At 44.9% G+C, this 10822-nt stretch overlaps 1 protein-coding gene across 1 annotated transcript in view; it reads right to left on the reverse strand.

Moving 5' to 3' along the window:
- LOC121287741 (ras-related protein Rab-26-like) overlaps positions 1-5753 on the reverse strand; it is a 351705-nt gene extending 345952 nt beyond the window's left edge. Inside the window, exon 1 of the mRNA XM_041205625.1 lies at positions 5300-5753. Coding sequence (XP_041061559.1) covers positions 5300-5494 — 195 coding nt within the window. The 5' untranslated portion in view covers positions 5495-5753. The remainder of the gene's footprint in view (positions 1-5299) is intronic.
- Positions 5754-10822: the final 5069 nt, after the last annotated feature.

A 10822-nucleotide genomic window follows, 5' to 3' on the forward strand; every position in this document is an offset into this window, starting at 1 on the left:
AGCAAGGGTCGCACATAAATCAATGACAGTCATTTAACGCATTGTTTAAACCTCCCCTACTTTTACAGCATGTTGCCTGGGATGAGCACCTTAGGAATTCTCAGCCTGAAATCCACTGACTAATAACGATACTAAGCCAAAGCAGATTGCTTGTGGTTTTTTTTTTAAATTCAGCTTTCTACGATTGATGCAAAGCATAAATGTTCCTTCCACATATTGCTCAGATTTTGCAGCACAGAAACATGCCATTCAGCCCAACTGGTGTATGCTGTGTATTAGCCTTTTCCCCACCTTATTTCATCTGACCCTATCAGCAGGGTGAGAAAGTTGCAGGATTGGCTCCTGGTTTGTGTTCTACTCTGATAATCTTAGCCTGGCATCCACACAGGTCTCCCTGGGCTGAGCAGTAAGTGAGGTTAAAGCCAGCATTACCTGGCCTCTAACTAGTGACCCTTACTGAAAAACACTGTGCATTGAGAGAATGGGTAAGGAGAGGATTGAGTTCAACTGTGATGTCTTCATTTCCGAAATGCTCAATACTCTCTTGTAGCATGGAAGGAGGCCACTTATCCCATCAGTCAACCCGAGGCCAGCTCTATGCTAAGGTGTTCCAAAACTAAACCCACTGCTCTGTTGTCCCCCATATTCTTATGTATTCTCTGTCACAATTTTGGATGCTGGTCAACTACTGGAGGATAATCCTGCACTGTGTAGCCATGAGTTTAAGGAGGTATATGGTGGCTGAGGTAGTGCAAGGGGAAGAAGAGAAAAAAAATTGGACTACTGTGAGCATTATAGTTAGATAACCAAAAGAAAAAAACAATTGCTTATTGACCAATGCTATTCTCTAAGTACAAGTGAGAAATGTAAACATCCAATTTTACACAGTGATTAAACAGTAAGGAACAAACCTCCTTGGTATCCAAGCTGATAAAATTGTCACATGTTACTGAGAGATCAAGAGTTTGAATGCTGACAGATTTGTCAGGGTTCCCACTCCTGAATTTCTTTTTGTTCACCACTGGAGACTGGTGGGAGGAGGAGGAAATCAGGCTTAGATATCGCAGACTCCGCACCCCCTTGCCCCTCCCACAATCTGTGGTCAAACAGCCCACCTAACAGCACTGTGGGTGTACCTACACCACATGGACTGCAGCAGTTCAAGAAGGTGGCTCACCCCCACCTTCTCAGGGGCAATTAGGGATGGGCAATAAATACTGGCCCATCCATGGCCCAGTCTGCATGCTATGAATAGACATTTTAAAAAAGAGCTGTTGCCTACATTCTCTACCAGGAAAATGGACACTTAGTAAAACTCTCAGAGGGGGCCCTTGACACTCACACCATTGAACTGCTGCTTTCTCAAAGGGTAAATGGGGAGGTGTAAACTTTAAGGAACAGATCACATTGGAAGAATTCAGGTGATTAGCCAGTCAAAGGGGACTTTTGCAAGCTTGGAAAAGAAGGAACTAGTCTTCTGAAAGTTGCTGCATTAATTGAATGACTCTGTTATACAGTAATCAGACAAAGCAGCTGCTATTACAGTCACTCCTCTTTATCAGCCCTTGGGGTCATACATATCCTGTAGCAAGGAGTGTGCTTACCAACCCATAGGTCTCTCTATAGCTGTCATGCTTTGAACTGATCATTAAGACCCCTGGAACAATGGCCTAGGGGCAGCTGTCCTGATGTCCCTGTTTTCCCATTGGCCCAGGGACAACTGTTCTGATGTCCCTGTCTCCCATTGGCCCAGGGCCAATTGTCCTGAAGTGCCTGTTCTCCCACTGGCCGAGGGACAATTGCCCTGATGTTCCTGTTCTCCCAGTGGCCCAGGGCCAATTGTCCTGAAGTGCCTGTTCTCCCACTGGCCGAGGGACAATTGCCCTGATGTTCCTGTCTCCCAATGGCCTGAAGTTCTACTGTTCCTGTTCTCTTATTGGCCCAGGGACAACTGTCCTGGCGCTCCTTTTCTCTCATTGGTCTGAAGTCCTAATGTTCATGTTCTCCTATTGGCCCTGGGACAACTGTTGTGGTGTTCCTGTTTTCCTACTGGGAAATGCCTTCCTTCTGTTCAGCACCTCCACAAGGTGTAGAGGTTGGGAACTCCTCCGAGCTGTGTCCATTCTTAGCCAGATTACCACATGTTATTGCTTCTCTGTACTGTGCACCATGACATCACTCTTCACAACTCATTCAAAACTTTAACCACAAGGATGGTGGGGAAACTATTGGAAGCAATTCTGAGGGACAGAATTAATCTAAACTTGGAGAGGCAGGGATTAATCAAGATCAGTCAGCATGGTTTTGTTAAGGGGAGGTCATGTCTGACCAATTTTTTGATGAGGTGGCCAGGTGTGTAGATGAAGGCAATGCATTTCATGTAGTCTGCTTGGACTTCAGCAAGGCTTTTGATAAGGTCCCGCATGGGAGACTGATAACAAAGATAAGAGCCCGTGGGGTCCAAGGCAATTTGGCAAATTGGATCCAGAATTGGCTGAGTGGCAGGAAGCAGAGGGTGATGGTCAAGGGGTGTTTTTGTGACTGGATACCTGTGTCCAGTGGGGTTCCACAGGGATTGGTGTTGGGTCCCTTGCTGCTTGTGGTATATATAAACGATTTAGACTTGAATGTAGGAGGGTCGATCAGTAAGTTTGTGGATGACATGAAAATTGGTGCGGTGGTAAATAGTGAGGAGGATAGCCTTAGATTACAGGACAATATAGACGGGCTGGTTAGATGGGCTGATCAGTGGCAAATGGAATTTAATCCGGATAAGTGTGAGGTGATGGACTTGGGCAGGACAAACAAGGCACAGGAATACATGATGAATGGTAGGACCTGGGAAGTACCGAGGATCAGAGGGACCTTGGTGTGCATGTCCACTGGTCCCTTAAGGTAGCGGGTCAGGTAGATAACGTGGTTAAGAAGGCATATGGGATACTTGCCTTTATTAGCCGAGGCATAGAATATAAGAGCAGGGAGGTTATGCTGGAACTGCGTAAAACGCTGGTTAGGCCACAGCTAGAGTATTGCGTGCAGTTCTGGAATCTGCATTACAGGAAGGATGTGATTGCAGTAGAGAGAGGGCAGAGGAGATTTACCAGGATGCTGCCTGGACTGAAGAGTTTTAGTTATGAGAAGAGATTGGATAGACTGGGGTTATTTTCCCTGGAGCAGAGGAGATTGAGGGGGGACATGTTTGTGGTGTATAAAATTATGAGGGGCATAGATAGGGTAGACAGGAAGGAACTTATCCCCTTGGTGGAGGGATCAATAACCAGGGGGCATATATTTAAGGTAAGGGGCAGGAGATTTAGAGGGGACATAAGGAAGAATTTTTTCACCCAGAGGGTGGTGGGAATCTGGAACTCACTGCCTGAAAGGGTGGTAGAGGCAGCAACCCTCATAATATTTAAGAAGTATTTGGATGTGCACTTGTGATGCCATGGCATACAAGGCTATGGGCCTAGTGCTGGAAAATGGGATTAGAATAGTTAGGTATTTGTTTGACCGGCGCAGACTCGATGGGCCGAAAGGCCTTTTTCTGTGCTGTAGACTCTATCATGAGTGAGAAGACATTTATCATCACAACAGTTAGCAACACAAAAGAGAGTTAAAATGGACCTAGATTGATGAAGAAAATCCAACACAAACACACATCCAATGAATAAACTAGGAGCAAAAGTATTCTTCATCTCTTTGATGCATTTCCCTGGTGCTGCACCTTGATTTGCTCGTGGCTTAAAGAATTTGTATTTTTACATTAGGAACAATCAAATCAGGAGCCTCCTCTTGGGAAGATGGGCTATTTTATCTGAGTGCCACCAACCTAACCACCACTTGCAAACTGAGCTATGTTACTGGTTTATCCCACCTATCCCCCAACCAGCCACCTCCCCCACCCAACCCCCCAGCTATGGTATCATTACTTACTGCACCACCCACCAACCCATCTGTGGCAGTATTAGTTTAACCCACTCCCATCCCCCAGCTCCAAGATCATCCTCTTGGGTAAGTACTGACACTGTAAGCAGTTTTAAACATGCAGGCTATCAGCATTTGGCAATGCGTATTTTTTTTAGAAAAGAATGGGCATTTAGAAACCATTTTCTGCTTACCTGGCGCTGTGGGCACAGCTTCTGTTAAAACAGATCATTCCAGTGACATTAAGGAAAGTAATCATGTCTGTTGTATACAACTGTCAGGGACACCCTGCTTATCTCCTCTCCACCACAGTGCCTCTTACAAGAGTATTAGGTGAGCACTTGTGTCACTGCCTGAGATTAGATGCACACTGTACATATTTGATTCAGGACATCTGAAAGCATTCGAGCATTGAATCCAGGGGAGATGGGCTGTGGGACAAGCTTGCCACAGCTCTCAGACACAGGGAGCATTTTCGCCCCCTTCCTAAATGGGCAATGGGCTCTCCATTGTTTTTGTAATTTGCAATTACTTATCTAGCTAACTTATCAAACTAGCATCATGGGAATAAGTCAATCCTTAAGGGCCCTTGAAACCATGTATAATAAACAGTGAAGTCTGCTGTCACATCCAGAGCCCATTACATAATCCATGCTGCCCATCCCTTTTATTTACCATTAGTGGGGACTAGCGGCATGCAAATCACAGCCTGGGGTCCAGTGCTTAAGATACAAGCTTTGAAAAGAAAAAAATATTTGCAGGGCTCTGGGCAAAGAGCAGGGGCGTGGATAGTCCCACTCCCCTCCCCACACAAAGAGCCTGCACAAGAGCTAGAGGGCCGAATGGCCTCCTCTGGTGCGGTCTGAGCGGTGGATGGTTGTGATCTTGCTCCAGGTTTCGCCATCACTTGAGAGTGGGTGTGGCGGGGGGGGGGGGGGGGGTGACTGTGTGAGGGCTGACCAGTCATCTTCACCCTGTGCCCTCCGTGCTTCGGCTGAGAACAAAACAAAATGAATAACAATTCATGTGGAGCATAAGCAGATGGGCCGAATGGCCTGCTTCTTGTGCCGCGCATTGTAAAAATAGCAACCGTCCTTTTAACACAATATGGGTTGTTTTTTTTTTGCCCGCCTCGTAATGCGGAGAATATTTGTTTGCCCGAGTCAGTTTCTGGCAGCTTTTTAATTCTGACTGACGACTTTTTATACACACATATAGATATATATAAAACAGCGAAAGGACACAGTGCAAAACGTGCCATGCAACAAATTACCAAGGAAAACTGGCATCAGCTGCCCATTTGCCACCACATTAAACTCAGCCAGGGTTTTTTTTTTCCTTGAGGCTTTTTATTTCGCTTTCTTAGAGAACCGACCTTAAAAGCTATGTCATAGAACTCGCTGCTGTTGCTCAGAGAGGGTCTGTTCGGCAGGGTCACTCCGTTAATCGGACCCTGGCTCACGGAGTTGCCTTTCCCCGATTTCTCCTGCTCTTTCCCTCTGCCTGCTGCCGGTAGGGTGGTGCTGGGGGACGTGTGACTTTTGCTCTTCAGTGTCTTTTTCCTTGACATCTCGAACCAGGTCTGCAGGTCTTACAAATTGGGAGGAGTTCTCTCTCTTTCTCTGATGTTTTTGGTTGTAAATCTTTCCCCCTGTCCGATATGAGCAGCGCAGCAACTTTAAGCCGGTTTACAGTTGTAGTTGTTGTTCACCTGGCTGTAGGGATCATGCCTGTTGTCAGAATTGTCATGTGCATCCCTCTCATCTCTTCGAGCCACTTTGCTTCACCATCAGCAGCACCACTGCACGGATTCCGGCTTCCTTGCACGCGTTCCCCTGGCCCCAGGGACAGACACGCCCACCCTGCCTTGATTGACAGGGCTGGCGGCCAATTGGGAAAGCACCAGTCCACTCAGCCCCAATGGGCGCTGAGGGAGAGAGAGGGCGAGACCGAGAGAAATTGACTGTAAACACCTTTGCTGTTTAACCCCTTGCAGGCCTGCCATAATCCACCAGCAACTGCTCCTGGCATTCCTGTTGCAGACCCAGCTGCTCTCAAATTGATATTCCCCACCCACCACCACCACCACATTTGCCCAGGTGTATTGAAAAGATGCTTGGCATCCCTCCCATGCATTCCCTTTATAAAGATGCAAAAATCGAAGCATCTTCAGCACGGGTCATTAAGAAAGACATGCGTTTATACAGCTCCTTTCACGACTTCAGAATATGCCCAAGTGCTTTTGAGCCTGTCACGTACTTGGTGAAGTCGGTTACAATTGTAAGAAATGCTGTAGCCCAGTTGCACACAGCAACTTGACAATGACCAGGCCACCTGTTTCATTGGTGTTGGTTGAGAGATAAATACTAGCATCATAGAGGACTCCCCTGCTCAAAATGTCACCATGGGATCTTTGACATCCAGCTAGAGAAGGCAGGTGGGGCCTTAGTTTAACGCCCCATCCAAAAGACAGCATCTTTGACAGGGCAGTGCCCTCTCAGTACTGCGCCCGAGTGTCAGCCTCGAAAACTCGCTCATGACTCTAGCATGGGACTTGAACCCACAATCTGCTAACTCTGAGGTGTGAGTGCAACCCACTGAGATAAGTCTGACATCTGTTTATATGATCATTAGCGTCTGCTGAGTGACACTCTGCGTGATCGCTGTTCCCTGTTTGAAAGAACACTGGAAGAAAGTCAAAAACAATCTTGTCCTTATTGCCTTCTCAGTTACAACCTTTTTCCAGGAAGTTCTGTCGAAGGGTCATGAGGACTCGAAACGTCAACTCTTTTCTTCTCCGCCGATGCTGCCAGACCTGCTGAGTTTTTCCAGGTAATTCTGTTTTTGTTTTGGATTTCCAGCATCCGCAGTTTTTTTGTTTTTGTTTTTACCTTTTTCCATGTTTATTTTAACTGATATATAAATACCAGGATTTCTGGTAAACTTTCTAAAATTCTTTCATGGGATGTGAGCGTCAGTGACAAGGCCAACCTACCACTGATTGCCCTTGAACTTGAACCCTTGACGTTAAGAGTCGACCACATTGCTGCGGCTCTGGGTCACATGTAGGCCAGGCACCCCCAGAAAATTAGCCCAGGATTCTGGATTGCTTGTCCAGTAACATTGCCACTCCACCACCATCTTCCCCTAACTCCAAAGGTTTCGAGTGGTATATGATAGTCAGAAGCCATTCTGGGTGCAAGACTCCAATATTTGCTCCTGTCCACCCCAAACCCTCACACACTCCAGACAGTGATTTGATGACGAACTTCAGTATTTGTAACCTGTAGCTATCATTAAAACAAGGAGCATGGCAGAGAGTGAGATACTATTTGCACAAAATCAATCAAAGCTCAGATCAAAAAAGTTTTATCTGGAAGTGTATAGAGGCCATTATGAAATATTAATCCAGTTGAACAATGTAGTGTCCATTGCAAATTGTTTTGTTTCAATTAAGTCAGATGTTTTCACTCCATAGAATTCACAGCACAGAAACAGGTCATTCGGCCCACTGGACTCATGCTGGTGTTTATGTTCCATATGAGCCTCCTCCCACCCCTCTTCATCTCACCCTATCAGTAGAACTTCTGTTTCTTTCTCACTAATGTGTTTATCCAGCATCTACGCCACAAGCCTCATCTACTCCTTGTGGTAGCAAGTTTCACATTCAGTTTTTGCATCCTTTGGAGTACCCTGATAAGCCAAAATTATGTTTTTATTTTGTGAAATCTGAAAATTTTCAATGTGATTCTGAACATTTTTAATTAGACTGAAAACCAGCATCTTTGGTTTATTTTTTAAATCATCAATGGAAAGAACCTTTCTATTTGGCAGGCACTGGATGTGTTGCGTGTCCATCTTTGGCTATCATCAAATAAAGTTTCAGTGATTGCATCACAATGCCTTGTCTTTCTCCACTATCCTACCCCAACAGTGGCTGCACTTTAAAGTGTCATTCATTGTGCAGAGCCAAGTTTAGATGTTCTGCCATGTTAACAGTTGTATAATTGCAAATGTCATTATCCTGCAACTATGGAACAGGATATTGTGGCAGCAGCTAAAGCTAGCCAGGAGCCCAAGGCTGGCATAGTATAAAAGCACAATCGTGAGTAGCATGCTGTAAACTCCACACATATTCCCTGGAATAATCCCAATGCCGCAATCACACTTCATGGTACAGCTGTTGGTTGCAAATTGTTGGCGCTTCACCCTCCCTGTTTATGATGTTTAAGTCACTTGGTTGGGTTGCTGTTTTTGCAATCACTCCCTGTTGTCCATTATGACTGGATAATGGACACAGGCAGTAGAGTTTCCTGGCAATCAAATGTGGATGCTTGACAGATGTGCAGTCAGCACCTCAGGATTATTAACCCTTCAGCAGCTGCATCATTGCCCATCAACAATATAGGATGTCCTGATAACTGAATTCGCATTCAGAAGTTTTGCTGCTTTGGAAATGGACTGAAGAATGCAGCAAGTCCAGTGTGATTTCAACAGTATAATCCAATATTATATTATAATATTAGATTATAATATTCCACATAGTCAATATGAAGCTTAAGTTTTGTGTTGGTGACTTCTGGTGCCACCTAAACCCCTCAAAGTAGGTGACAGCCATAACTCAGAGCAGTACAGAGGGGCTGCTGCACTGTCAGAGGTGTTATCTTTCAGGTGAGAAGATAAACCATGACCGCATTTGTTCTCAGTATGGACGTATAAAACGCCATGGCAGGTTTCGAAGAAGAACAGGTCAACTTTTGGTGTCCTGATGAATACATATCCCCTGACTAAACTAACTAATGCAGATTTTCTAGTCACCATCACATTTTTATTTTTTGGGACCTTGCTGTGCACAAGTTGGCTGCCGTGTTTTTTACATTGCAACAGTTACTTAGAGACGTCATGAAGGTTGTGAAAATGCTTTGTAAATGCAAGTTCTGTCTTGCTGTTCTTTATCTTTTATTAATAGCTAGCAGTCATCTTACAGACTGAAAGTTCACTGATATTTGATTAGTAAATAACAATAACTCGCATTTATATATTGCAAAGCAAAACAGCCAAGTCGTTTCACAAACACAGCAGGGGGGAAAGGTAGAGGCTGAGCTAAAGAAAGCAATATTTAGGAGGGATGACCAATAACTTGGTCAAAATCAAGCTTTTAAGGAGTGTCTGAAATGGTGAGAAGTGGGATGGCGTTGGGGGGTGGCAGGGGGGTGGGGGGTTGTGCAGCATGGGAGAGGGAGGTTGCTTGGGAAGGACAGCTTAGAGCCGAAGCAGCGAAAGACACCAACAGCCAATATTTTACGAAAGGAATGGGGGCCTGGGTATGCACGAGAGGCAATAGTAAGAGGAAGAGTCTACTGGAGAGAGGGTGAGCTGTCGTTACAGAGATTGGAGGGGCAAGGCTGTGGAGGCATTGCCTGCAGTACTGATGAGTCTGGGATTGATCCCGGAACACTGCTGAGTCAGCTAAACACATGTAGGATGATTGTAGATCCATAACTGGCTTTAGCCAGGATTCCTACTCTGATAGCTATTCAGTGGCCCCTTGCTGCAATGTGCCCATGTTTAAACGTGAACTATCAGCACGTTCAGATGAGGAGGAAAAAAAAGATAGATTCTATTTCACAGTACCAAAAATTTGTATCTACCATTTTTATTTCTGTGTGTTTCAGTGGTGCAGTGGCTATTTTAGAAATGAGTACTTCATGTACAAAATTTATTCTCAGGACACTATAGCTGAAATTTTACAGCCCCCACACGGTAGATTCCCCCACAGCTAGGCCGAGCAGCCATTGAAATCTCTGTTCACATCAGCAGGCCTGGAAGGTCCCACTGGTGTGAGGGACTGGAAAATTCTGGCCTATGTAATTTTAAACAGGTTAAAGTCTATTAAAATAACAGAAAGGAGAGTCACACAAATTATATCAACAACAGTAACAACTTGTACTTGATCTGAAAGTAAATCAGTTACTATAATTGTAAAGTATATAAGGAACTCAATAACGATGGAAAAATGGTTGTTGAATGGTCTTAATAATCTTCATCAGAAGGTAAACTCAGTTTTAAAATTTCCATCCTTATTTTCAAATCCTTCCTTGGCCTCACCCCTCCCTATCTCTGTAATCTCCTCCAGCCCCACAACCCTCAAGATCTCAGTGCTCCTCCTTAGCTGACCCCTTATACATATCCCCAGTTTTCATTACTCCACCATTGGCAGCCATGCTGTTTAGGGCCCAGAGCTCTGGAATTCATAACAGCATAAGTAATAGGGGTGGGAGTAGGTCAACCAGACTCTTGAGCTGCTCTTCCATTCAATAAGATCATGGCCAATCCTCTACCTCAACTCCATTTTTCCATCTTATTCCCATATTCCCTGATTCCCACCAGAAACTTCCCTCCTTCACTCCTCCTTTCAAACAATCTTTAAAATCTACTTCTTCAACCAACTAGTCCTAATGTCTCCTTATGTAGCTCGGTGACAGTTTTTGTTTGATAATACTGATGTGAAGTGGCTTGAGATGTTTGCTTATGTTAAAGATGTTATATAAATGCAATATGCTGTTGCTATTGGTCCAAATGCAAAGGAATGATTTCAGAGTTGGAATCGGGTCCATATTCTGTAAATTCAACTTTCCAGCCCGAGGAATTTCTGAACTCACCAAGGCTCCTTAGACAGCACCTTCCAAACATATGACTGTTACCATCTAGAAGGACAAGGGCAGCAGATAGATGGGAACACCACCACCTTGAAGTTCTCCTCCAAGCCACTCACCATCCAGACTTGGAAATATATCACTGTTCCTTCACTGTCACTGGGTCACAATCCTGGAACTCCCTCCCTAACTGCACTGTGGGTATACCTACACCATATGGACTGCAGCAGTTCAAGAAGGCA

This window comes from Carcharodon carcharias, chromosome 15 (assembly GCF_017639515.1).
Source record: "Carcharodon carcharias isolate sCarCar2 chromosome 15, sCarCar2.pri, whole genome shotgun sequence".
NCBI classification, from domain to species: domain Eukaryota; kingdom Metazoa; phylum Chordata; class Chondrichthyes; order Lamniformes; family Lamnidae; genus Carcharodon; species Carcharodon carcharias.